This window comes from Seriola aureovittata, chromosome 4 (assembly GCF_021018895.1).
Source record: "Seriola aureovittata isolate HTS-2021-v1 ecotype China chromosome 4, ASM2101889v1, whole genome shotgun sequence".
NCBI lineage: Eukaryota > Metazoa > Chordata > Actinopteri > Carangiformes > Carangidae > Seriola > Seriola aureovittata.
In genome coordinates this window covers 6,378,748-6,406,217 of record NC_079367.1, presented here as the reverse complement: position 1 = coordinate 6,406,217, position 27,470 = coordinate 6,378,748, and the positions used below count along the sequence as shown (strand labels likewise).

Below are 27,470 nucleotides of genomic sequence, written 5' to 3'. Positions count from 1 at the left end.
ATGGCGCCCTCTAGTGTTGGACAGTGAATAATGAAGCTCAACAGAAGTGAGTGTGATGAAGAGAAGATGCTGTCTCCAGATTATACTGTTCTGTTCAGGTGGTCAGGTTCTCTGTATTTCTGTCCTTGGGTTTTGGTTTTTGCATGTTTGAATTCTGCAATTTAAAATGTACAAATGGTTGTAATTTTATACAGCGATTCAAATATTTTAGACTCACTATATCTAAAATGGGTCGATTTTAGGTCAACTAAAATAAATATATAAATAACAGATATATTTCTCTACTATTATTTATCTACTAAACCTGGATTCATGACAAGTCTCTATTGATCCCTAGATATTAACTTTTATAATGAAATAAATTGAAATCCATAATGTTGCATATAATATACAGTATATAATATAATGAATATTATATAATAATAGAATATACAATGTTATTTATAATTAGATATGTTACTACTCTCATAGTGATAATACTGGTACTGTATAACTGCAGACATGTAAAGGTTTCAGATACTGTGTGTGTAGGTTAATGTTACTGTTAATTAAATATCACAAAAAGCAAGATAAATGTTTTTGTTTGTTTTGGTTTTTTGTGTTCCTCGACCTTCATCCTTAATTTGTGTATTTCCTTATAAAATCCCGTGAAGGTTTCAAACACTCAGCAGATGTGCAGAAGAGAGACGTGTTGTACAGACCATTTAAAATCCAGCAGTAGATGCAGATAAAAAGCACCGAAGAAACGCATTTAACAAACTTGTGCAGATGGGTTTAATGGCGCTGCTGCAGCATCTAAAACAACATCGAGCAGATGTGCAGATCTTACACAGATGTCAAACCAAACTAGAAATTACAGTCTCGACTCCAGACGAACCTTCTGCTCAGACACTTTCATGTCATTTAAATACACTTTCAGCTCATAACTGACTTGAGTTTGAGCATTCAAATGGTAAAAGATCAAGTGTGTTGAGGTAGGAATGCAAAGTCAGACCTGTAGCTGAACCGCACCTGACTTCTTACCTGTTAACGACCTGTGCAAATATGATCTGGAGGGATTACATGATGAGTTTCAGCAGTGACGCAACACTGTGAAAAATGCCATGTGAACACTGGGTTCCAGCTGATTGTGATACTGCAGCTGAGAGAAAGCTGGGTGAAGATAAAAGATAAGGTGACTCCCACCCACCCACTCACCCACCCACTCACCCAACCGGGGGCTGAGCATGTCGGCAGGGAGAGAGCAGGTCTAGTTAACGAGTGAGATAAGCTGGTAAGTGTAAAGCGATGGCCTGAGGTAACACAGAGGTTGAATTACAAAGGTTTCTGTTGCAGATCCTTTTATCTGTGAGAAGTGCTGCTGAATATGATCGTTAATGAGGAACTTGTTGGTTTATTTTATTCTTCAGTCTCTATATCCGCTGTTTTTAGGGGAACTATTGTTTTCTGAGTTGAATCAAATGTTTTACTTTTACTTTAGATAAAGTGTGGAATTTGTCACTGTTGTATTTATTGTTATTTGTAGTTTTACTGTTGTTTGTATTTGTTGTTATTCTATTGTTTCCTTTTTTGTCTTTGATTTTAATTTACATTGTTTTGCATCGTCTTGATGCTAGTTGCTACCTTGGTAGCGGCTAATGGGGATTCAAATAAATAAATAGATCCAAATAAATAAATAAAATTGAGTTTGGGTGTTTGGTTAAAAGTTGAATCTGTTAAGAGGAAGAGAAAAAGAAACTTCTTCAGTGAAAATGTGGGAGGTGCTGGGCTTTTTTTTTAATTATTTGTACAACAAAAGTTTGCTGAGCACACACACTCTTTTGGTCCAAGCGCTGTTCAGCACAACCACACTTTCTATTTCTGGCCGGTGTTGGCGGCTGAGAGCCCCCCCCCTCCCCCCTCAGCAGCACTGATATATTTCTGTTACAGTCTAGAGACTTGAACTGGCAACCCTCTGCACCACAGGTGTGCAGCGTGGGCTTATTCACAGTTATGGATTACGTGCGGCGAAGAACCTGGCAACCCGGTTCCTGTGTTGCTGTTTCGGAGCGCTGTTTTGTTTCCAGGAGCGTCTCCAGGCAACCTGACCCGCACGTCTTTGGACTGAGAGGAAACTGGAGCATCCCGAGGGAATGCTGGGTATTCACCACCTTTCCCTTTCTAGCTGTAATTCAGACCGCTGTGGTGGGAGTGCACGCCACACTCATAGTGTGTCTTTTAGATTTAGACTACGCACTCCTTCTTCTTCTTCACTGCATCACCACAGTCATGTAAATCTACACCTGTCATATCTACAAATAAAGGTTAAAATCCTATTGAATAGTCTTAGTAAAAAATTATTTATTAATACTCTAAAGTCTATGAGGATTATTGCCATGAAAAAGTCTGAGAAACACTTTCTCGCTGTGTGAAAAGGACTCAGCGTTCATACACAGTACCTCACTGTGACTGATCTTACAGCCTGAATCTACAAGGAGCATCTCGACCGAGTGGGAATCCATTTTCTCTTGAGTCTGTTTTGTGACAGCTGGAGGTTTCACATCTGAAAAAGAAGATTTCAGGACAAAAAAAAAAAATTAACATCTACATTTCCACCTGTAGAGGTTTGGTTTTTAACCATGGTGCTGTTTAGAAAAACTAAGGAAGTTTAAATGATCTAAGCAGAAATATTTGATGAGGTGGATCCATTTTAAAGTTTGCACATGTCCACACTTCCTGTATAAATCAAATCTGAACAGTGTCACTCCCTGTGTATAATTTGTTAAATGTTTTTAGTCATTCTGCAATAATTCTTTCACCTTTTATCTTGCATCTTTTCTTAATTTCAGTATGTTTGTGTGCAGTAAACCTCATCCAGTATTTACAAATCAGGACCTTGTGCCAAGTCGTGAAACTCCTGCACAGTGCATTCACCCTCAAGTTACAGTGAAAATACTGCAGAAGCTTAAGAGGAAAATACATATTTAAAATCTGTTCTTCACTATTAAAAAAACATCACAGTATTTGGAGAACATTTAGTGATAGAAGCTCATGGTATTCACAGTAAAATCCTACATGGAAACTCTGACAGAGGATCAAAATGAAACTGTGACTTACAGCTTTTGCAGAACTGTTGCGTTTCTTGAAGAAAATGCCAAAAGGTTCAACTGCGGCCAAAGTCTTATTTTCTGGAGTTCCCCGAGAAGTCCAGCACAGCTCTGTGTGATCCGTCAGTGTGAAGCCCAGCCTGTGGATAACAATCAAAACATGGGGATGACAACACAGATGCTTCACCCAGTTTTTCCTACAGTCTAGCGACCAGTTACACCAATTCTCCCAGTGACCACAGCCCTCTTCTTCATGAGCACTAAAACATCTTTGACAGGCTGTTTACAATCCACAACAGCAGCTCCCACGAGTTTTAAACTCTAGCTCAGGAGGAACTCAAAATCAAATCAGATCCAGGGCGAGTGGGTTATTTAAATGTATGAACACAAAACACAACAAGAGACGTGGCGCTTTAACTGTGTAACCAAGTCTTTAAACTCGGGCACAGACACACTGAAACGCAGATTGCATTGATTTTGCAATAATTCTGAGCTGGTTTGTTGCAGTGGCTTTTTTACACTCTTCGAAAATGGCTTCACTTTGATTACAAATTATGCAAATTGGTCTCATGCTTTCTGCAGGGAAAATGAACATGTTTTCTTGAACACAGTCAACATTTTATTCAAGCTTCTAGCTCTTGTTAACTCAAACTTCCAGCAGCTAAAAGACGAGTGTGTGTGTGTGAAATGACGTGATAGCAGTGTGTTATTTATAAATAATCAGGATGCATTGAAATGTTGCTTCAGGTCAGAGGTTAGCCGGGGATAAAAAAACAAACAACTGCTTGTTACAGCTCCAGCTCCGACAAGCTCAGTCCTGCATCAGCTCAACAGTCAGTAAAGATATAATGCAATTTTAATTGCGTAGACACCTTCAAACCTCTCATGCATCGTGAAAACACATCATCCCAGTGAAAAATACACAGTGGAAAATATGAAAAAACCACACCAGTGTAATTCACAAAGCTTTTTGAGTGTGTGAGGAATAAGAACCAGGGATTTTGAGGGGAAAGGTGCGTTGGATGTCACAGAGGTCGGTTCAGCGCTGCCGTCACAAAAGCACAAGTGTGGGAGGTTTTTTTTTTTTTTTTTTTTTTTTGCAATGATCTTTATTATCTCTTCCAGTTTTGGATGTGAAAAGAGGCATTAATTTTCTTTAATTAAATATCTTTTTAATAAAGAAAAAGCAAAAAAGTATTTACAAATTTTCAAATAAATTGTAATCAATGACTTGGGGTGGATAATTACAAGCACCTTCTGCCAGCTGAGGAGAGAAAAATATAAATACAGGGAAAAAACTGCCACTTTGTTTCAGAGGTGGGGAAATTACATCAACATTTTTTCTTTGAAAAAAAAAAAACAAACAAAAAAAAACAATCCTCCATCATATATTTACAGAACTCTCCTGAAATGCATTTTTCACTCATGGAAGCAGAAAAGGCCTTAAGGATTCGTACTGTTAAACTCTACTTTTTTTTTTTAAAGTCCTTTTTCATTAAAGTGGATTTTCGTCTCTATACTTTTTTTCAAGTTTTAATAACGATATTTTGTCATTTTTAAAATCCAACGTCAGGCTTTGTAGGAGGGTCGCTCTCGCTCTCCCTTTCTCAGTCCACAGTTTGTTTGTTTTCTTTTTAAAGCGCGGGAAACAAGTAAAACAGACACTTGGGAGGGGGAGGGAGGAAGGGCATGAATGGGGGGGGGGTTTGGGGGGGGGTTGAGGGGCGTCGGGGAAGCATCGTCGCCCCCCAGCAGCAAAATGGTCATCAATGTTCATCGCCCCTCTCCTCAGTGACGCCATCCTCCTGAAAGTCTACGTGAAATCAACAACCGTTCCTTGAGCTCCCGTCTGAAGCGTCCGTCAGACGGCTCGCGCCACTCCTCTTTGTAGTTTTCTATTTTATTATAAAACACACACTCCAATCATCCAACACTGGAAAAAAAGAAAGAAAAGAAACGGAAAGCTAGCCGTCTACATAAGCGCATCATGTAGATCAAACACCGTACATGCGACACGACAATGTTGCTGCGTCATGTCAACATGATAAAGGATGAATTCATCAAAAATATAGATGTGAACAGCCTTTTAAAGTTTTTTTTTTTCTTTTTTCTTTTTTATATCTGTCATTAAGCAAAGTGTCTTGAATAGTGTTGCCGTGGCGAGGAAAAACCATCTGAAAATCGATAAACCTCAAAAAAAAAAAATAAAATAAAATATATATATAAAAAAAAAAAAATACTGAAGGAAACAGCATCATCTCCCACGGCTTGTAACTTCTCAGCATTCGCTCTCTGTCATAACTATTCTCTCTATTTAATCCTGTATTCTCGTGTATTTCAAAAAAGACATTCGGTTGCGCAAAGAAAAACAAAAAGAAAAAAAAAAACAACCTCAAAAAAAAAAACTAACAAAAAAAGAAGAAAAAAAAAACATAAAAACAACGAAAAGAAAAAAAAGTAACATGATCGAATGTTCGATCCATAATACAATCTCTCCCAGTTGAAGAATTTTTTTCTTGCTTTTTTTCTGTTTATGCAGAAGGATTTTGCTGATTCAGATTCGTCTGAATCATCCACAGAACATTCACTTTCCCCAAGGATCCTCTCTGAGCTCCCACCAGTTCTCCCAGCAGTTCTCTGGGGGTAAACAGGGGTGGGCGGGGGAGGGGGGGTGGTTGAGGGGGGTTGGTGGTGGTGGTGGTGGTGGTGGTGGTGGTGGTGGGGCCTAGCTGTTGTCGGACTCGTCCTCGGCCTCGCGGAGCCAGGTAAAGAAGGCAGTGACGGACTTGAGGGCCACGCCCTTGCCCTGCTGCTCGGCGGGGTCTTTGCTAGACTCCCACTTGTAGAAGGCCTCCTCTTTGATCACGTCCTCGTCGTAAAGAGTGTCAAAGAACATCCGCAGCAGATCTGACGCAGGGAGGAGAGACAGGAAAAAGATTTCATAACAATTTAAATGAAAATTCAAAACATCAGAATTTGTTATTTCTGATATTTAGGGGGCGTCTGGAAGTGATAACAAAATAAAATGAGCTTGAATGAGCCACTCACTGGCAGGTTGCTCCATCTGCACCATGAGGGCCTGCAGGGCGTAGAGGGCCTGCAGCTCCTTCTGCTCATCCTTCAGGTATTTCTGCAGCAGCTTGGCTCTCTGCTTGATCTGCTCCCCGTCCACCTTGTAGGGGTTCTCACCTGCACAGGTAAACGTTAGGAAAACTTCACTTACCGGGACTCTGAGGGTACAGTCAGCGAGTTGGACTCGACATGTTAAAACTGGACAATATCTACGACTAACTACTGACTGATGAATGTGAAGAGAGCAGGTGGACTCACAGATGACTGCTGACTGGCAGATGCAGGTCATCAGAGCTCTGACAAACATGTTGGAGGACGTCTGCTGCTCGTCCAGGTTCGCCTACGCACAAGAGAAACATCTGTTAACACAGCTGGAGGTGATTTGATCAGCTTCAGTCTTCACATACTGGAATACCGGAGCATGAAGCTTTAACAGGCTGAGGAAGTGGATGAGACGGAGGCAGGAATACGAACCTCGATCCAGTCAAAGATCCTCTGGTTGTCGGCCTTTTCCTGGATCAGTCTGTCCAGCTGTTTGCTCAGCTCTGCAGAGCTCAGCTCCTTCTTCTTGCTCTTCTCTGACTCGTCGCCGAGCGTGAACTCCACATTCTACAGAGAGAGAGAGAGAGGCATCGTGATTACCTGTTCAACATCTACCTCTAGTCCCCTCGATTCACTCAAGCTCTTATTCAGCACACGGAATAAAAACTCAAGATTCCACTTTTACGTGACCGAGAAAACACAACTCAAAGGTCAGACTACAATCCACTGTTGCTTAACGGGAATTCTTGAGCCCCATCTTTCAGTTGATGATAAACCCAGCGGGTGACCTCTCACCTTTTCTGTCACAAATTTGTTGACATCTTCATCCTCAGGCAGGAAGTCTTTCCACTGCAGGCCTGCCTCCCTCCACATTGTGCCCGCCTTCTTATGGCTCTGATGGAGCGAGACACACACACACACACACACACAGAGTTGTAGACTGATGGACACTCACTCATTACATTAAGACTAGCATTCATCTCTGCCACATGAACTGATTCCTTTTGGTGCTTACGAACGAGAATGGTTGAATTAAGAAACAGTGATTAGCTTTAAGCGTTAGCTACTGGGAGTTTAAAGCCTTTAGCAGTCAGAAGAAAGTCTTGATATAAAATAGATAAAGTTATGACACTTCTCACCATTCCTTTGCAGAGTAAAGTGAGGATGTGGACCAGCAGGACTCCGGCTTTCCCCAGAGGGATCAGAGGCTTTGAAATCTCCCTGGAGACCAAACAAATGAACAAATAAATTGAATGCAGCCAAAAACTCACTCCCACCTGACGGATTTCTCTCTCTGACAAACTCATGGCTGAAGGGGGTTCCAGGCACTGACCTGAAAAGCTCTCCCATGGGGATTCCTCCCTCGTGGAGCATGGGAGTGATCAGCTCTGCCAGGTACAGCCACATGTGGGGGATGTCTATTGCCATGTCTTCAGCCACCTCCAGGATTTCCTGAAGCCTGAAGACACACGGTGCAAAGTTTATTCAAGGATTCAAGAATAAAAATAAAGAAATAAATAAAAAAAATAAAGTTAAGTTACAAAACAGATGGAGGAAAAAACAAAATGGCACCACACCGACACAAACATATGGACATTTCTCAGTTTCTGCAGCTGCTTTACATTTATTACGTCTCAAGAGACAAATTTAAAAGCTAAATCCAGCATTTTCCCCCGTGGGCTTCTCGTCATTTTAAATCCTGTTGTCAACATTTTATCAGCTCACACTTCAAGCTCTGAAATTATGTATCTGACAGAAGAATTTGGTCCAATATTAATCTGCCCTCGGCTTCATCCTTATGAGCTCCGTACTTACCCTTTGTAGTACTGCTGTGTGGGGAGGGTGCCGGTCTTCAGGAGCTGGTGCAGCAGCACGCCCATGTGCTCCCTGGCGATGGTGCTGCGCTCCAGCGTCGACTCCAGACCGTTTCGCACGAACACGAAGAGCAGCTGAGTGCTGTTCATCTCCTGCACGCACTGCAGCGCCTCCTGTTGGGACAGAGAGGGACACGCAGACAGCGGTGAGCGATGAGATGATTGTAATGGTATTTTATTGATAGATGCTTCTCCGTTTGTTGCTGCCGCTTCAACCGACAAACCACAGACCGACTTTTATTGTGAAGCCGACACAGGAAATGCGCCGAGGCAAGAGAGTGTCACGGCTTCGTACCTTCATGTCGTTGATATGCAGGTACTCCTCGATGATGGCCGTGGACTTCTTCTCCAGCTCTTCCTCAGTCAAGGCAGGCTTGGTGGGGGTCTGGGGAGGTGGAGGGGTGGCAGTTGTCTCCCGCTTCACTGCTCACACACACACACACACACACACACACACACACACACACACACACACACACACACATATATATTATTAAGTATAATAAGAATGTATGAAATGTTCTTGCCCAGAAAGATTTTCAATTTCAAGTTTTAAAAATCCCATTTAAATCCACACTGCCGCTGCGTCACGCCACCTACCATTCTCTTTGCTCCTGGCTCTCTCTCTGCTGCCTCGGTCTCTGTCGTCCGTCATGCTCGCCACGCGGCGGACGGGATCGGCCGACCCGCGCTGCTCTCTCTCGCGGCTCCGCTCCTCGTTCTCCCGGCTGAAGCTGCGCTTTGTGACCTGCAGCCGGTTGCGATCGCGGTCGTCCCTGCGGTCGTCCCGTCGGTCGAAGCGATCGCCGCCACCACCGCCGCGATCGAAGCGGTCGCCGCGCTCTCGACTGGAGCTGTTTCTGCGGAAGGACGGAGGGAGAGGAAAGTCTCATTATAATACAAACACCACAGGGAACATTTTTAATGGCATCTCTGCTCCGTCAAGTGGAAAGGCTTCCTGTTGCGTGTCGCTGTTGCTCACCTCTGAGGAACTCGTCTGTCTGAGTCCAGCGAGGAGGACGAAGGCTGCTGCAGGGCTGAGAACCTGTTCAGAGTGCTGGTGGTTGGACGGCTGCCTGACTCCGAGCCTGGGGATGGAAACACACACAGAGCACATGTTGAGTTTCAGCTCTGAAGTGTCCGACTAGATGATGTGTAACCGCGTCAGTCTGGGGGAAACCTACCAGAATCTGCAGGTTTGGCACTGGTGCCACCGCTGCTGCCCTTTCCCCAGCTGCCCCATGTGCCTTTACCTCCAGGGGCAAGCAACTGATTGTTGAAGTCAAGAACAGGAGTCTAGAAAGAGGAGACTGGTGGTTAAAAACAAGCTACCTGCAGGAAATAACAACGATGGCATCTAACAGATGTTTTAACAGATTTCCCATCTCAGGTGATTCGTCATGTGGAAATGTCCCTCTCCTCCTACCTTAGTGATTTTACTAAGGCGAGAGGTGTCAATAGGTCGGTTCTTGGAGATGGGCACGGTGTTCCAGCCCTCGTCCTGGGGAGGAGCACCGCGGCCTGGGTTGTGAGGGCCGCCGCGTCCCCCGGGACCTCCTCCGCCCATCCTGCCACCTGGGCCTCCGCCCAACTCCTTCTTGGAGATGAGCGCCTGCTGCACCTTCATCTGCTCCCTGTGCTCCTCCAGCTCGGCATCTTTGTGGATCTGGTCGATGGTCTTGGGACCCTGGTCGCCTCGCCGGGGCACCCAGTTGTTCTGGGATGAGGGAGGGGAGAGAGATGGAGGGTTGGAATAAACATGTAAATAACTTAAAATATTACTGTTATTTTTTGTCCGTATAATTAATAAAGAACTTTAACTAAGTATTTCTTATTCTGACTGAGACAAAAGCATCTTGGATCATTTGTCTCTTTAAAAATGACAACACTGTCCACCTGTCATGACTGTGGTGTTCACGAGAGAGACAACAATTCAAAGGGATCAAGAGACTGACATCCTTAACGTTTCTCTTCAGCTTGTGCCTAAAAAGGAAATAACAAAGGATACAGTGTGTTTCACAGTTAAATTGGGCCAATGTGCTGACTGGGAGCAGCTGATTTTGGCTTGTAAAAAACCCTGAAGACAGCAGGTTTTGAGGTTTTGTAACACTGTGTGGGTGGGACCGGGAGCCTAACGACAGGACTGCAGCATTCCTTCAGAGAAATAAAGCTTCGACACAACTCGACTCAACTGGCTTTACAGGAAAGAACTGAAATAAGACAGAGGAAGTAAAACAAAAATGTACTGGAAATGACCCCGAGACACAAACAAATGACAGCACTACATGTTCTATTAAATGAACTGGTGTTAATGCAGCCAAATGTCGGCTGATTAACATGCAACTACAAGTTGTCTCAGCCTATGGCACAGGGCAGCTTTGTGTTCGGGGGCTGCCCTGCATTAAAGAGCTGAGGAAGGCGATTCTTTTCTTAGCCCTTTTACGAGACTCACACAGGCCAGGGCTAAAGGACCAGTGTGGACGTCTCTGGGGGCTGTGAGCAGCAACATGCACCGTCTCAAACTACATCACATCCGAAAAAATACAACCAAAACAAGAGGAAAAGGTAATAAATGAAGGGAAAAGATGGGTCTTCAAATTCAGCCGTCGCACTCACAAAAACAGGAACTATAACACACATTTATTCTTGGACAAAAAAAACAAAACATGAACAAGCCCAACAAGATATGACAGATACTGTACTCAACATGCCAATGCAATAAAAAAAAAAAGAAAAAAAAAAAGAAATGATTGAAACAGGATCGGCACACTGTGACATTTAGTCATATTTCCAAATAATATGGTGCAACGCCCAGTTGTTCAACTGGTGCGTTCACTGTCACATTTTGCTGCTACTGGTTCATATGGAGTTAATTAATTAGTTATTCATTTTAGTGAATTATTTTAATATTGAATGTGTGACTCGTGGTCTGCTTGGATCTGCTCACTTTCCTTTAGTTGTCTATAGAGATGGGTATCGATTTTAAAGGTACTGCTTTTATCGATCAGGTACTTTAAGGGTCCTCTTATCTTTTCTTTTTGTTATCTTGTAACAGAGAAAAAAAACAAAAATCAAATTAAGAACAGAATAAACATTGCTTATTTTCTCATATGTGCTCAATTAACAGCGTGACAGAACTTTTATGTCGCAATAACAAACAGGAAATCTATTTTCTTAAATTTCTCAAGTACCAAGAGCAGAGCCGATAACGCCGGAGCTTATTGATACTCCGGTCTTTAATAAAATGTAGTTTAATACCAGGTTTCAGTACCCATCGCTATCGTTTGTTTGTGTTTGTGTTTGTGTTTGTGCTGCGTCTGCGAACTCACCCGTCGCAGGTCCAGCACATCCTGCAGCATGAAGCGGATCCTAGAGGTGGTCTTCCTCTCCTTTATTATTTTCTCCATCTGATTGAAGTACTGGTCCATACGAGGCTGAGGACAACCACAACAGTTTTATAAGTCTTGAGTTTCTGTGTTACATATATGCGTATTTTCCTCTATAACCGTGCGTGTATCGTACCTTGGCCTTCTCAAAGTCTAGGTCCTTGCCAATGGTGGACAACAGTCTACACAGGCACTCCAGGGACTCCTCGTCGTGGTTTTTGAGCAGCTTTACAATGCAGTCATGCATGATGACCTCTGTGAGCATTTTAAGCTTGAACAATTCACCGATGAACTTGATGTTACCCAGCGAGCGCCTCCTGGCCTTGTCTTTAGCATCTTCTAGTTCCTCAACGAGCCGCTGCTTCTCCTCCTCCTACACGGAAAGATGTAGGAATTGCAGAGGAGGGAGGGTTAGCTTTACACCTCTGAAACTTTTTCAGATATTTAACACAAAACTTCACAGTTTGGAATATAAATCTGATGTTGTAGTTGCTTTTGAATACTCCCCCATCACAAACCCAAGTTTAACTATCGACACGACTTCCTTCGTGCCTAAATGAGAAACCCAACCCACGTTTCATAAGGCATTACTATACCCCTGGTGCAGCTTCCAGCTCCTTCTGCTTCTTCTCGAAGTTTTCGTCGTCGTCTTTGTCCTTTTCGAACTCCTTCTGGCATCGATTGAGCAGCAGCTTGCGGAAATTCACAGTGACTCCCGGCTTATCTGTGGTTTGGACTTTAAGCTGCAAAAGGAAAAGAAAATGGAGATTAGCATTAAAGAAAAGGAAAAGACAGGGGTTAATGTAGTGCAGTTCCTCAATCCCATCACTTGGATCAGTGGCCCAGACACGTGGCACTTATTTCAGGTCGTCGCTGGAGCCCGGCAGAGGTATGTGTAAACTAAGACTGCCATGATAAACACCGCTGCCAGAGAACAGTTCTGTTTGCTGCCCACAGTGTGGAGGCAAAAAAACCCAACACCAGCCACGGGAATCATGTTTTTCCTACATTTCGGCCCGTCAAGTCATTGCCCAGGAGTTATTTCTTCCTAAATATTTGTGAATCACAGAAACACTTCCACTTTATGTTCCTTCCTCGAGCCATTTTCCCCCCATTTCAAATGTTTCTGGTCAACATCTAGCTGCGTTAAAAACATTCACAGGCTTCATTTTGAAGATTTTTAATTGGCATCTAATGGCCGCTGCGTTCCTTTTCAGCAGCTTGTCGCTGTCGTTTCCTGGCAGCATATCCGTAATAGGTCTATACGCAGCGGGGCAATCAATCTATTTCCTTATCAATTACGCAGCTTTTATTAGCCTATGGTAACGGGTCCCGGGGGTGATAAGACGCAGCGCTCCAATGCTGATTACCCATCAGCCTCACAGCGATATGACAGGAAGCAGACTGATCAATCCAGTCTTTAATTTGAGGTGATGATGTTGTCTTTTGGTTTTGGTTTTTATTGTCAGACATAGGATTTACTGAAAGAGAATGACTAATACTCTATATTCTAGCCCCATGTTGACAATTATATTTTCAACAATACAAAATAAATAAATACATTTTAAAAGCAAAAATAAAAAGAACAAAACCAAACAATGCTTGGCTTGTGTGCGTTTAGTTTAGTCTGTGTTCTCTGAGGTTTAAAACATCATCATGCAGGATTTATGCCTTTTATGTGAGAAACAAAATTTACACAGTTTATCATTTAACACGCCGTATCAAAGCGAGACAGCTTTGCTCTCTGTGCACAACTGCAGTAAACACATAAACCACCAAAGTCCTACAGTAAACACTGAAGCTTATTCGACACATATTTGGATACGGCGAGTGGGCACCACTTACCCCCATAAGGCAGCGGCACATGTTGGCATAGGCCACCGAAAAGTCTGGCTCGGAGATGGCCTTTTCGAAGGTGAGATCTATGACTCCTTTCAACCTCTCCTCAGTGTCAATGGTCAGTTCCGTCACCTGTTTCATTAGCTGTTGGAACTTTTGAGGGGTCAGTTTGTTGAGGATGCTGCGGACCCGTTTGAACAGGTCCTGGGTCTTGCCATGCTCAGAGTCGTCGATCTCCTGCGGCGGCGGCTCCTCAGCTCCACGGCTGCGAACTGATTTCTTCACCGAAGGCTTCCAAGCCTTCTCCGCCTTGTTCAGCTGCACGTCGTCATTGAGTGACATGCTGGTGATGATTTTCCTCGGCTCTTTCCTCTGGATCTGCTGCGAACGCCGTGGACCGCCGACTCCCATTCCCATACCTGGAGGCTGGAGGAAGAGACGGAGACGTTATTTAGTTTCTAGTCTGTGATCTTCAAGTGCAGATCTCCTGGATCACATTAACAAAATGTTGACTTACTGGTCCTCTGCTTCCTCCTCCCATGCCAGGCCGGCCAAGGTTGGCGAAGGAGGGCGTGAAGTCGGGACCACAGTTCATTCCTGGTAGACGGCTGGGGTCAAGCTGACGCAGAGGAGTCTTATTCGCCTGGACAGACAAAACAAATAGATCAATTTAAGTGAAACAAGGTGGAACCAACTTCAAATATTTGCTAAGATGTGATGTTGCCGTTACGTCTTTCTATATCAATCACATCTCAATGTTTGTATCATGTTCAAAAACCGAGCATAAATAAAATGAAAAGCAAGGAAAATGAAATGAAATGAAATTATTTGCACGAGACAAAACTTGTGAAGGAAAGTGTGAGTGGTTGCACCTTGTCTAGGACGACATCACTGATGGCTGGCAGACCCTCAGGCTTGTTCATGCTGGCTGAGATGAACTGGAAGCCCAGAAGGAACTCCCTGTCGTACTTCTTCTTCTCTTCTGGGTTAATTGGTTTCCATTGTTCTGAAACAAGAACATCAAACAGAAAATAACCAGGATGTTCTTTCATGGAAGACATTTTTGGGAACTCAACTTTCACGTTGTTTTTTTTCCCCCCTCCCTCAGTAGAAACTCAGAATGAAACAAGGACCATATAAAGCCAAGCAGCAGAGTGGAGGACAGTAAATGATCTGAGGTCAGTGTTGACTGTAGATAACGTCATCCCCCAAAATGTCCACAAGGTGGCAGATAGAGTAGCAAATGAATGAATTAATAAAAGAAAGAACAAGACAGTGTGGATACATTAAAGTATTTCATAACTTACACTTTGACTGTAAATGCAGATGTACCATTTTGTGTTTTTGGCAGTTATATAAAAGTAAAAGCTGTAAGTGTCATGACTCACCATTCACCTGAGCAGGTTTAAGTTTCCATCACATAACTATCGTTTTCCACTGAACCCTCATATCAGCAGAAGTGCAATAACGTAAAATGCCCCTCCCGTGTTGTCAGTGGGGCAAACAAACTAAGTCAACTGACAGACAGATAAGTCACGAACGTAGATAAGATAATTGTTCAAACTGAATTGTCAGCATAAGCCACTGAAAGGCATCAAGGTTCAAAGACCTACCTTCTTTGTACTGGTACTTCTTGTCAGTGGCGGTCGACTTGGGAGCATCTGGCTGAATGTTCTCAGCATCCAGCTTGTCCTCCTTGTCCTCCCAGGTCAGGTCCGCCTCCTCCGGGGCAGGAGAGGAGGCAGCAGGGGGCTGGGGCTCTGGCGCTGGGGCAGGGGCGGGCTCGGGCTCCGGTGGGGTCACTACCTGCTCCTGGGTCAGAGATGGAAGCAGGATTAGGACAATCAAATAGATTAACCCTGGGAGGCTACATTTGAGGGTTGATTTGGATTATACTCAGAGTTAAGGATTAATTCAGGTTATGGAAGAACTGCAGACTCATTAAAAATGGCAGCACAAGGAAATGAATGAATAAATGCATTACTGCACACACACACACCTCTTTAAAGGCATCCAAGAGGTCTCCCACTGCCTCCTTTTTGTTCAGATCCTTCATCTTCCTCTTTTTCTTTGGCACAGACACAGCAGCTACAGGAAGGAGGACAAACGCCGTCACACTCAGATCAGCGAAAAGCATCACTGGAAGATTCAGGACTATCATATGTGATTCAGGAAAACAGAAATCAAATACACAAATAGAGGTTAGTGACTGACCTTGCATAGTAGTTTCTACAGGGGTAACCGTCTGGGGAGGAGGGACGTCCTCCCTCTCCTCTGCTGTGGGAGGGGGAGGAGTGGGCACTGTTTCTGGGGCGCTGTCGGCTATGGAAACCGTCTCTGCAGGAGATGGCGTCTCCTCCTTGGCAGTGGACTGGGGCACTGGGGTATCTTCCTTGACATCCAGGGCGACCTGAGGAGCCGCGTCTTCTACCTCAGCCTGGGCCGCCGCTGCTGCCTGGACGACCGGCTCGGCAGGAACCTCCTGGACAGCGGGTGCGGGTGCAGGTGCGGCTGCAGGTGCGGCCTGGTCAACAGGTGCAGGTTTGGCTTGGACAACCGGTGCAGGTGCCGCCTGACTGATATCTGTGGAGGTCTGTGTGACGGGCTGCTGGCTGACATCGGGCTCAGCGATGGGGCTGTCGTCGTGCTCGGATGTGCCGACGGCGGGGGCCTCGGGGTCTTGAGGAGCAGGCAGCGGCAAGCCGTTGGGAAGGCGGAGCTCCTCGGGCTGAGCAATGGGAGACTCCGGAGGAGCCTCCAGGTGACTGGGTGGCGTCATGACCGACAGCTGCTCAGGCTCGGCCGCTGCTACACCGTTAGTGGTGGAGGGAGGGGCAAGAGGTGTGTCCAGAGAGGCAGCTGCCTCTTCTGCTTTAGTCTCCACCTCTTTCTCCACCTCCTCCTCCTGCTCTTCTGCAGCCTTCTTGTCTGTTTTGTCCTGTGCAGTCAAGGTGGGGGCGGGGTCGGGGAGGGGCGCAGGGTAGGCCGGCACCTCAGGCGCTGATTGAGGGGATGGAGTGCGTTCCCTTGGAGGCGGGGGAGCGTCCATCACATCTGCAACAGGGGCGCTGGGTGCAAGGGTGGAAGTAGTGTTGAGAGGGGCGTCCTCTGCTTCTGATAGTAGAGGGGGCGCAGGGGGCTTAGTGTTCGTGTCAGAGGATGTAGCCTCTGCAGAGGTGGGGTCACCCTTAGAAAGTTCAGGGGTCTTTGACAGAGGAGGAGGCGTGGGTTTACCTCTGTCATCTGAAGGTTCAAAAGTCAGACAAGACACGTTATTAAGACTGCCGACAAAATGTTGCATATACTAACTGCTCAATCCACTTCATGAGTCCATTCAGGTTTTAATATTCTACCTTTATATGAACCATGGACATGGATCGCATTCACAAAAAAGAGAGTATTGTAGTTTCAAACAGGCTGACTCAGGAGAAAGGCTTTAAAGGCTTCACCCCCCCACCCCTTATATCCTTCCAGTGTCAGATTGAGTGGCTGCATTTGATGATTTCTCTAAATCGGAAAACTGTGGAGGTGAAAAGGTAAGCAAGCGTTTGAACTTGTCTCTCTAGCTCTCTCTGTTTTTACATTCTTTAAACAACTATTTATCTCCACATTTAAACAATGATCACGACGACTTTCCATCCCGTCTTCTTTCAGAACAGCTCCTCAACACTATCTGCACGACAACACGTACAAACCGGTTCTTTTCTGGCATGACTAGCTCCTTTAAAAATCTAAATGCTACCCAAAAATATATATGTTCTCTAGATCGCCACATCCTACGGATCAGAAGAGCACGATCAACCAAACGTCCGTCCGCACACTTGCCACAATGGAAGCCACAATATACTTGATACTGTCACGGTTCAACTCACGGGTCCCTACCAGCTCACAAAATGTCGACTCATTTATTTTAATTAGGTTCAATCCTCTATTAACCAGTCACTGTGAGTAAGCTCATCCATGAATCATGAGGTCAAACATAGTAACAGGGTCAACCCGTCACTCTCTCTCTCTCTCTCTCTCTCTCTCAGCTTAAATGTCCATTCGTCCGTAAAAACTCGCACTTAACAGTAAATCAATCTAAAAAGGAAGTGATTAACTGGGAACATTTAAGTGTCATTTCCAAGCAGTAGGATTACATGCTTTGAGGATTTCAAATCTTAAAAGGCTAAATAAAAGATAACGGCAGTTTTTCGAAAATGGAAATAAGTAAGAACATGTTTTATTCTGTATAAATCTTACAGTAACTGTTCAGCACAAAAAAAAAAAACCTACTGCTGCAAAAACAAGATCCCCGAACGATATACCAATAAAACAAAAAGGCTAAATAAAACATTGTCTCTGTGTCATAAGCAGAATTAGCAGCTGAAGTAAAATATGAACAATATGAAAAAGAGATCGTACTTATATCTTTGTGTGAATATGTTTGAGGTTCTGTGCATGTGGCACTCACCTGGTCTGACCAGTGCTGGTGTAGCGGCAGCTGTGACGCTCTCACCGTTGGCCTGCGCCACTGCTGTACTTTCTGATCCAGATATGGCTGTCTGTTGGGAGACATACACACACCAAATCATGAGGTATGACCTTTGTGGGGAGGACAACACAACTTTTTCCACTTGACGAGAGGGGGAAAAAAAAAGAAAAAGTCTTGTAATAGTAACACGTGTACGAGAGTTGAGAATCTGTAGTATTTCCCATGTTGTTTTAGAAGTGCCATCAAGGTCTAATCTGACATTTAAACTGAAGAAAGTATAAGAGACGGTTTTGATGCTGACAATTATAGAAGACACCTTGGTGAACTACACCGTCATTGTGTCGTAAATTGAATCAATAAGTGTTGGTAAACCACGGATCCCGACTCCAGCTGCACGGATCTGATATTTCTGTGTTGTCACTTAACTTATTTAACTTAAATTAACTGCTGCAACAGACGCTGTGTTAACTGTGTTTGGTTGGGGTGCCACGGTTTTGTAGCTCACCTGTGGTGGGGTTGGGGTAGAGCCACTTCGGCCCCCTGACATAATCTCCTCTGTAATGTCTCGCCCTCCTTGGTTAGGGTCTCTTATTCTGATCTGTGGAAGAGAGAGGGAGGAGATCAGCTGTCAGGGAGGTAAAACCAGAAATGACAGGAAGGAACGTGGAGAAGTAATAAAACTAGAAAAGGTAGGAGAATCACTTAAGTAATGCAATAAAACTGGCTGTTTCTCTACTTCAAGTGGAGGAGTGAAAAAAGAAAAAAAAAAGGAGGAGTAACATGTTAAATAAGTTGCCTTCCCATGATGCAACGCCCAGCCCTTTCTGTGTCCTCCCTCTCGCTCGCTGCCTCTCATTCAATGAAAGCTACATTTCTTGCATTCTGAATACTGAGGTACACCAAATCCAAACACTAACCGCCGTGCAAATTCCTCTGCTGCACAACTGAGCGTGCTTCAACCTCTTAGTCACCAGCAAAGCCGTCTGACTGAGCGAGAATCGAGTTAAACCGACTTTTGAGCCAAATGGTCAAACGAATTCCACTGCTAGTTCAAGCTGTTGTGAAAATGCCTGACTCTCATGAAGGCAAAGCACAATCAGGCAGTTTTTCCTGTGTACACACTCACACACACGCACACGCACGCACACACACACTCACACACACACACTGACACACACACAGCAGTCAGGCAGAGAAAGAGAGAAAAAAAATGAGTGAAAATCAGATCACTCGCTCATAAGGAGTGCCCATACATTGCAAACACGTGTTTCCTGGTCAGGACTCTTTTTCCTCTCACTCACACTCTACATACTTACTTTTGGAAGTTGGAGCTGTCATGAAACTGGTATGAGCCAGAAAGCTAGAAAGTGACGCACAGTCACTGGACCCAGGATTTTAAGTGCACAAAGTTAACGGTGAGCTTGTACAACACAACGCTCTCCGGTCTACTTTTGACTTTAAGAACAACAATATTTGCTCGTGGCTACTGACCTTTACCTGGGATAACTCTGTCAGCAACTCCTCTCCCGGAGCATTACCAACCCTAGCAGGCCTCTCTCATCCTGGGGCTGGAGTAGCTGTCCCAGCAGGGCTTGGGGCTGGACTTTAAACCCCCGCAAAGCAGGATGGCGGGTGAATGCAGCCAGCGTAGTTTTTACCTCAGATCAACTCACACACATCCAGGGTGAGCTACACGCCAGCAGAACGGGACAGGAGCTGGGCCTGGCTGTCAGTAAGCTAGCTAGCAACTTGACTCACTCCCTCCCTTTCTCATACGCTGAACAGAACAGGGAGGGGGAAAAAAAAAAGGATAAAGCGACTGGCCTTGTAAAGCTATGGTATTGGAATGCGCACCCCCGCCCACAGAGACTAACAGACAGTTAAAGGGGCCGGAGTGTGAAGGAGGGGCAGGGTAGGGGGTAATGGGAGGGTTTCCAAGTGGAAAAAAAAAAATTTACCGTTATCAAATGAGCTGCAGCTAGCACAAGAAACTCCCCCTTTTCCTCATTCTCTTTCTCTGCTCTGTCATCCTGTACACTCAGGTTTCTCCTCAGATTTTTTTTTTTCAGGCTCACCCCTTCTGAGAGCAAAGGAAACCAGCGGAGGAGGAGGAGGAGGAGGAGGAGGAGGGGGGTGCCACAGCAGCAGAGGAAGGCTGGTTGGTTAGCCCTTCCGGCTCAGAAGGGGGAGGAGACCGATGGCCACGTGGAGCTGAGCTATGTGCTGACATGTCCTTCACCCCCCCCTCCCCTCTGGGTTTTCTCTTTGACACACAGTGAGAGGGAGAGCAAGAGAGTAGAAAAGTAGGAGGAAAAAAAAAAAGGCAATTTGCAAAGCTACAGCTTCTGCATGTCACCAGGTACAAAGAGGGCGAAAACTGGGTAGAAAAGGTGCAGCTAAAAATATGTCTGCCATTGGCTGGAAAATACTTGAATACTCAATTTAAAATACAGAAAGTTGAAACACACAAAAGTCCTTTCTTTCTCTATCTGACTTATATGTAACTACATAGAGGTTCCATACCTTTGAACAGCAAAGCAGCCTTGAAGTTCTACACACACAGTCCTGTAAATTGCTACTAAATATCTACCTGCTCTCTCCAAGTGCATCGCTCCCAAAAACCAAGTATGCAAAGCTCGTGGTGTGTACTTAAACACACAAACGCCTTTACATAGTAAAGTACAAATGTCCCTCATGCAAGCAGATTTGCGGTACAGTTCTTCTGTCTGTGATCTTGGCTTTACTGTGGGAGTTTTACATTTTGTGTGGATGTGTGTGTGACAGACACAGCGAGTGTGCTCAGGACCTTGGAGCCAGTGTTGTAGCACAGTCGGGGCCCATGGGAACGGACCAAAGTCCACCCCAGGCGACCACAGTCGCTGATAACCAGCCAAGTTCCCTGGCAGGAGGGACCCAGGCATCATGCAAGTCTTGAGGCAAGAGAACAGAGTCCCAGCACTGAACACTGAGATCCTTTTCCAGGTAATACTGCGAATAGATTCAAGGATTCATACTATACCAAGACTTAATAGATGAGGGGTTCTACATAGAAATAAAGACTTCCGATAATGTCATCATTTATCTAACGATTCGGGAAGTTTAATCAGATGAAGACAAACAAATATTTAAGTTCCAGCCTCCAAAAAGTAAAACAAACCTGAGTCAGTCGGGCCAAAAATTAACCACAAACCCACACAAAATATATTAAAAGCTGCAAACTAGACAAAACCAGTTTGAAGACAGCACAGATGATAAGGAGAGCAATCAAGGAAAATCTATGCAAATACAGACATAGGCAAACCTGTTCACACAGCGCAAGGTTTGAGGCTCTCATGATTTTACAAAGACTCTTATATGCCTTTATTTTATATATGAAAATCAGAAAACTAAAATGTGCTCTACAAGGCGACAGAGAGAGACGGCTCAACAAAGTCAGTTTCATCTTGTGAAACAGGTTGAAAAACGGCTTTTGCAGAAAGCAGAATATTTGTAATTGTAACTGTGGAATCAGGAAACTTCTCTTGAGAAAAACCAGCGGCTTATATTTGTGACTCGAATGAAACTATGAGCCCAGAAGTCTCAAAAAAAAAAAAAAAAAAAAACGATGATTACATGAGAGGCACAAACTGGGGCTTCGCTTCACAGAGAGCTACCACATACCAGGCGAGGGCCATCTTAGAGAGCAAAGGAAACACTAGACATACTGTAGAACTGGGGAATATGTCGCACAGCAGCTTAGTCTTACAGAACACCAAGTTAAGGTCGAGTTCACCACTATCTATTTCAACCAGTAAACTGAACTGTATGTGCAGACTGAAGAATGACTCTAGAATCTTCTTCAGAGAGATTGCAACACAACAGGCCAGGTTTTATTATCTCAGTACCATCAAGTCACTGGGTTACTAAGGAAAAACTGTATTACTTCTTAATATTACTGCAAGACTTTTACGCTGAAAAAAAGGTGAATAAAAAAACATTAATTTTCCCTTTCTGCCAACAGAGACTTAATAATACACACTGACTGGTAACTTGAATACAAGCAGTATCTAGCAAACATTTATAAGTTCTGCTTCCATACTGCATAAAGAGTACTCCGCTGGTTTAACATTGCACTCTTATAATGTGCTGGATTTAACGATAGACAAGAGTAGGTCAAAACCTGGTGTATGGCTGGACAGCGTTGTATTTGCATTCAGCCTAGTGTCAGCAGGTTTCAGCCCTTTATCTGTTTGCTTCGCTCCTCCTCTCTGCGCTCACATATAGTGTTTTAATACGGATGAAATTCCAATAAAGCTGTTTATTTAGTTTTGTTTTTCCTGTTTCCAAAATCCTGATTATAAAACCATGACAACGTCGGACAAAATCACCAAACACATAAATCAAAAGACAAACACTGACCTGTTCAGCTATATTTACTTGTAAAATGATCACTCAGAGAGAAAGCTAGAAGCTCATTCACGTCAGCTGCCCTGCAGTCCGGCAAAGAGAGGTGTGACTGTGGAGGCGAAGCCCGACCTCGTGTTTGCGGGGAAAAACTCTCTTCTACGGAAAAGTCGCCAAGGTTTATGCAAAAAGTCATTGAATTTGTGGGTTAATTTAGTAAAAGAAGGTGCTACGGCTGCCAACGCTGCTTGTTTGCACCAGAATGTTTTTGAAAGAGCAACAACCAATGGGGAAACTCCATCACTCGTAACTTCATCACTCACTCACTCACTAGGTCAGTCAGTCATTTGCGTTTATAGGGCTGGCCCCCCGCCGTCACGCTCCATCCAAAAACAGTAGACATCACCTTCCTTGTCAAAACATTGTGCTAAATTACCCACAATGCAAGTCAAAAATGTCTGAAACTAAATACAGTGGAACTCTTCATAGCTCAAAAAAGTACTCACATAACACACCAGCTTGGTGCTTGATGATGCAATTTGAGATAAATCTGAACCTATGATATTTGCTACTCGTTGACTTTACTTAGTTTTAGCTTCCCTTCAAGATGAGTGTCACTGATGTATTAAGTCTCTCGCACGGTAACATGACCATGCATGTTGTAGAAAACAGAAAACAGGCGACGGCATCATCACAAAAAAAAAAAAAAAACAGCAGCGATGAAACATTTTTCCATCATTTAAGAGCCGAAAATAACATTTGGCTTTAGTCTGTAATATCTCTAAGATGTATATGCAGATGTCTGTAAAGATATGTAGCTGATTGTGGCTGGGATTAACTCATGGGTAGAAAACACAGATGTGATGTATTCAAATGAAATTAACATAAAAGCCTGATCTACTCCGATAAACAGATGCTGTCCAAATAGAGCTTATAACATTTTCCATTTAAGGCGAACTGCTCTTTTAAGTCTGTTAAGAATATACAATTTTATTAATCTTATATAACAAGCTTATTCTAGGTTCACCAATAGTAGATAATATGGAAATCCTGAACCACATATGTCCTCAAAGCAATGGTGTTCTGGTTTACGGGGTGTGACATGGCGTCGTGGATCACTGACTGTACCTGTTTGCGTTCCCGTTTGGTGTGCATGTGTTGAGGAGGCTGAGGTGGTGGTTGCTGCTGTTGAGGGGCAGGGTTCATAATGACGGGTGCCGCCTGCACCGAGGGGGTGAACTGAGGCTGGGCGGGGTAGTAGGCCCCTGCTGTGGAGCAAATAAGAGAGAAAGAAGAGTGTAAATCATCATATACCAACTTAATCCTTCACCCATAACTCGGCTCAAACATATATGACAACAAATAAGCTGTGTTTACGCATCACTGAAGTCACGTTAGGTTAATCTGAGGTTTGTTAGACAAGCTACATCTAAAAGTTGACGGTTTGATTTCTTGAGGATTTGCAGCACAACAGCTGCAGCTTTATGTCCACTGCAAAGTTATAATGTCATTACACTGAGGTAATTGCACCTTTTTAAGTACTAAAGTCTTTTCGCTGCCAGCTGAGGCTGTACTGGGCTTTCATTTACATTTAACGCATCTATCTAATGCTCTAGTAAAGAACAGTTTACAATCCGTATAAACACGCCTCAATTAAACTTCCATTCCTAGATTACAAAAATAAACACTCTTTAAGACTGGGCTTTAGCGTCCAGACAAAATTCCTGTAAACACTGTCGAGTCGACCAAGAGGAGAAAAAGCTGGGAAAACGTGAATTTTTTAAATTCCTATCACAGCAGCATTTCAGGGTAACTGTCACAGCGACTTTCCAAAAGTGGACAGGGAAATCTGAAAGAATTAAGTCATGATTAATGAGAGAACAAACAAGTGAATAAATAAACAAATCAATAGAAGAGGTTGGCGGCAGTGTGACCAATTCATAAAGAAGACTGTTGAATAATGTGATTAAATGCCTGATCAAAAAGGTTTGTGTAGACCATGTTCTTTACCTGTATATCGTTAACAGTTTGAAATGTCATATATCCAGACTGTTCAAGCAAAACTGCTGTTTATCTTTTGCTCCACTTGAGCAAATTTGCCCTCTTGTGAAACGATCATGTCCACTTTCTACTAATTTGCTGACTATCTTCCCCTCAGAGCTAAATGATACTGTGAGTTTTATGAAACCATCAGTCTAAAACCTAAAGATATCCAGTTTAGTATCATAAATCACAAAGAAAATCCTCATATTTCAGGCCCTGGAGACGGTGGGTTCCGGGCATTTTTGTTGATGAAACAATTATATTATCGAAATAGTTGCCGATTAAATTTCTGATGATCGACAAATCATTTTTAAGCTCTGCACTTGTTTAATTTTACAGCCCATGTTGACATGCAGGCTTAGTAACAAGTGACTGAAATCAAGTATCAGATGATTGTAATTAAACAATTTCTAAAAATACCTCAAACTTCAATTGCTTCATTTCTGCCAGGCCCTTTTCTTGTTGCTGCGGTGAAGAAACACATCTGAACATACCTGCAACTACCAACTTGTCCACTCAAAACAGACATCTTTGCCTCTAAATGAAGTCTTTGTTCCTAATTGTGTTTTCTTTTTGCGTCTAAAAATCTCCCTTCGTGTTGTATCTGGATGCAGCAGTTTACCACAGCAGACACGGCACCTGGAAAGCAACACAGGTAGGCCTTCGGACTGTGACACAGCAGTCTCTCCCTCTGGCCCAGCTGTGCACTGGTGTCTCTTATGTCTTAAGGATATAGATATTTATCACGCTCACAAATTAATCACGACAGCAGCTGCTAACAAGACCAAGGAGAAAAAAAAGAAAACGTCTATTGGCCTACCCAGTCAATAATGTCAACAAGATTGACACTGATATTACCTGGCCTTGTAACTGGCCTCAGTTATAGTTCAGAACCAGTTGCTGCCCAGTTTGAAAGGACTGGGGGTAATAAAATCCTTGGATTGAAGAGGCCTCTCTCTTCTCCCAGTCTGGCAGTAGCTAGCTCCTGCTCTGCCTCTCTCCCCCTCTGCATGCATTTCAGTCTAACTCACATTACTGAGTCTGCATTGTTGACCAGGAGCAGCACAGCCTAAATATAGTCAAAAACCCACACCGGCTAGGGGGAAGAGAGCACGCAAGAGGGAAAGGGAGGGAAGACAGGCAAAGAGAGAGGAGGACAGAGAGAGGTAGAAGTTGAGCATGCTGGAAATCAGAAAGCCAAAAAGGCAGAATGAGACTTTTCTTGGATGGCGTCCCAACACTGTAAATAAGAGGCTTGAAATATGATTCACAAAGTGCAGGAGATTGAGAGAGTAATGGGAGAAGGGGGCTGCAAAGAGACACACTGTCTAGATGACACCTACCCTCAGAGTCCTTCTGCTCTTGAGACCCACGATTCCCCATGATAAATGCCTGCTGAAGGCAAAACTGCGTACAGAGAGAAAAAGGGAGAGGGGGTTTCTCTTCAAGCCCCCCTCTCTGACTTCTTCCTGTCCTCTCTACAGGTGCCCTCTCAGAATGACTTCTTTTAATGCTCAGCCCTCCCTCTTCCAGCGTGTCTCCATTTTGCTCCTCCCTCTGACCTTCCTGATTCCTCCCTGCCTTTCACTTTTTTTTTTTTTTTTACCTTCCTCCCTCCCTCCCCTTTCCCCCTCCAGAGTGTACTGGCACGCACACTAAAGTGTTCAGTTGTGTCAATCAGACTGGCTCCGATTTGGCTGAAGACTCCCCTATCTTTCCACCCCAGACAAGTGATCTGATCCATGCTGGTAAAGCCTACTACTAAGGGGGTGGGCTGCCTGTATGTATGCGGGATGAGTTGAGCAAATCACTCAACTTTGTGGGAGGGAGTCTTAAAAATAGTCGCCATATTCCGTCAGCACTACGTATGTGTTTGTGTGTTCACCTGACTGCTATTAAAGGACTCGGTGGTCAAAGAGACGGCACCACTGTGCCTCCATACAAAGCAAACAGTGGTCAAGCCTATCAGAGTTTGAGAGCCATGTCTCATTGTCACATGACCCCTTACTTAGGGTCATATGCCACTCCTGATGTCACGACACGTGACTCTCAGAAATGACCAATGTAACACACGCCCTCCAACGCAAACACATGGGACATTATGTCCTGTACAGTCATTCAAATAAACAGCATTAAGAGCCACACAGCTTTCTCATACCTCCAACAGCTACTGTGAAGAGAAGAACGTACGAGGATAACAAACACAAAGCCACTGAAAATTAAAGGTCCCATATTGTATAAAGGTAGATGTCAATGTCTTCTTTTATTATAAAGCAGGTCTAGGTTCTATATTAACATTGTGAAAGTATCAAAGCCTCAGTCCACAGAGAAATGCACACAGCCTGTATTCAGAAACTGAGCCTTAAAACCAGCTGTCAGGACTTCTGGAACTTTGTGATGTCACAACACACCCCAAGCCCCGCCCACCTGGACCCACCATCCATCCTTGCAGGATTTAGTGTTTTACCTGAAATCTGCTCTATTTCTATTCAATCAGAAAACAGTCAGAGAGGCTCAGAGCCTCCTCTCTTCTGATTGGCTCACCGACCTATTGTTGCTCAAACTCTAGAGAGAAGCCTGAGAGAGGAGATGTAAAACTACGCTGAGATGGTTTTTGGTTTTTAAAACCGCAAATATATCTTCTTATGGATCAACGCTTCAAATAAAACACTGGAGAAATGTAAAATATGGGACGGTTGACACTAAATCTAAATAGACATATGAGACAGTCTGTATCTCTGGTGTGCCGTTATAAGAAGAAAAAGCCAGGAAGTATTCCAGTGGTGATCAACTCTTGTTTCAGCAGACAGAAACAAAACCTGATATGGGCTTTCAGTGGTAGCTCTTTCCAATTTATGTCAAAATATATATTTAAAAGAAGATATACAGGGCTTAGGGTTTCTCCCAGAACAGCAGTGTTCAGATCATAAATTGACATTAAGGATCTATTTGCAACTTAGCGGTTCCACTTTACATTTACTCATTTGACAAATGCTTTTATCCAAAGTGACTTACAAGTGAGGGACATCACTAAAGCTTCAATGCAGCTGGAAACTTTGGCGTAAGTACTACATCTATTTAATAAGAGCGAGGAGTAAAGAGGTAAAGAAGTTTAGGTTAGACAGTTAGAACCTTTATCTAAAGTCTAGAGCAGGTATTTATTTCCAGTTGTTTAGACAAACAAGAACAAACCTTTTCAAACTCAACAACTGAGCGACAACTGCCTTGAGAACAACAACAGGAAAGGGTTCATGGTCCTCTTGTCCGTTAT

General features: G+C 43.8%; 1 protein-coding gene and 1 non-coding gene across 3 annotated transcripts in view; both read right to left on the bottom strand.

Annotated features, from left to right (window-relative positions):
- Positions 1-3,924: 3,924 nt before the first annotated feature.
- The window catches only part of LOC130167531 (eukaryotic translation initiation factor 4 gamma 1-like), a 37,206-nt gene continuing 13,660 nt past the window's right edge, over positions 3,925-27,470 (bottom strand). For both annotated transcript variants that reach the window (XM_056373810.1, XM_056373811.1), the window contains exons 9-33: positions 23,285-23,424; positions 18,279-18,371; positions 17,753-17,843; positions 15,514-16,542; positions 15,299-15,387; positions 14,913-15,111; positions 14,172-14,305; positions 13,817-13,942; positions 13,306-13,725; positions 12,057-12,203; positions 11,597-11,833; positions 11,404-11,508; positions 9,501-9,791; positions 9,259-9,370; positions 9,057-9,162; positions 8,675-8,934; positions 8,370-8,497; positions 8,016-8,188; positions 7,534-7,659; positions 7,340-7,421; positions 6,996-7,094; positions 6,633-6,767; positions 6,417-6,498; positions 6,135-6,275; positions 3,925-5,993 (exon numbers count right to left, since the gene is read on the bottom strand). In XM_056373810.1, coding sequence (XP_056229785.1) covers positions 5,812-5,993; positions 6,135-6,275; positions 6,417-6,498; positions 6,633-6,767; positions 6,996-7,094; positions 7,340-7,421; positions 7,534-7,659; positions 8,016-8,188; positions 8,370-8,497; positions 8,675-8,934; positions 9,057-9,162; positions 9,259-9,370; positions 9,501-9,791; positions 11,404-11,508; positions 11,597-11,833; positions 12,057-12,203; positions 13,306-13,725; positions 13,817-13,942; positions 14,172-14,305; positions 14,913-15,111; positions 15,299-15,387; positions 15,514-16,542; positions 17,753-17,843; positions 18,279-18,371; positions 23,285-23,424 — 4,727 coding nt within the window. In that variant the 3' untranslated portion in view covers positions 3,925-5,811. The remainder of the gene's footprint in view (positions 5,994-6,134; positions 6,276-6,416; positions 6,499-6,632; positions 6,768-6,995; positions 7,095-7,339; positions 7,422-7,533; positions 7,660-8,015; positions 8,189-8,369; positions 8,498-8,674; positions 8,935-9,056; positions 9,163-9,258; positions 9,371-9,500; positions 9,792-11,403; positions 11,509-11,596; positions 11,834-12,056; positions 12,204-13,305; positions 13,726-13,816; positions 13,943-14,171; positions 14,306-14,912; positions 15,112-15,298; positions 15,388-15,513; positions 16,543-17,752; positions 17,844-18,278; positions 18,372-23,284; positions 23,425-27,470) is intronic.
- On the bottom strand, positions 12,267-12,339 carry LOC130168825 (small nucleolar RNA SNORD66). Its single transcript, XR_008827751.1, has one exon. It is a non-coding gene; the product is annotated as a small nucleolar RNA SNORD66 (small nucleolar RNA).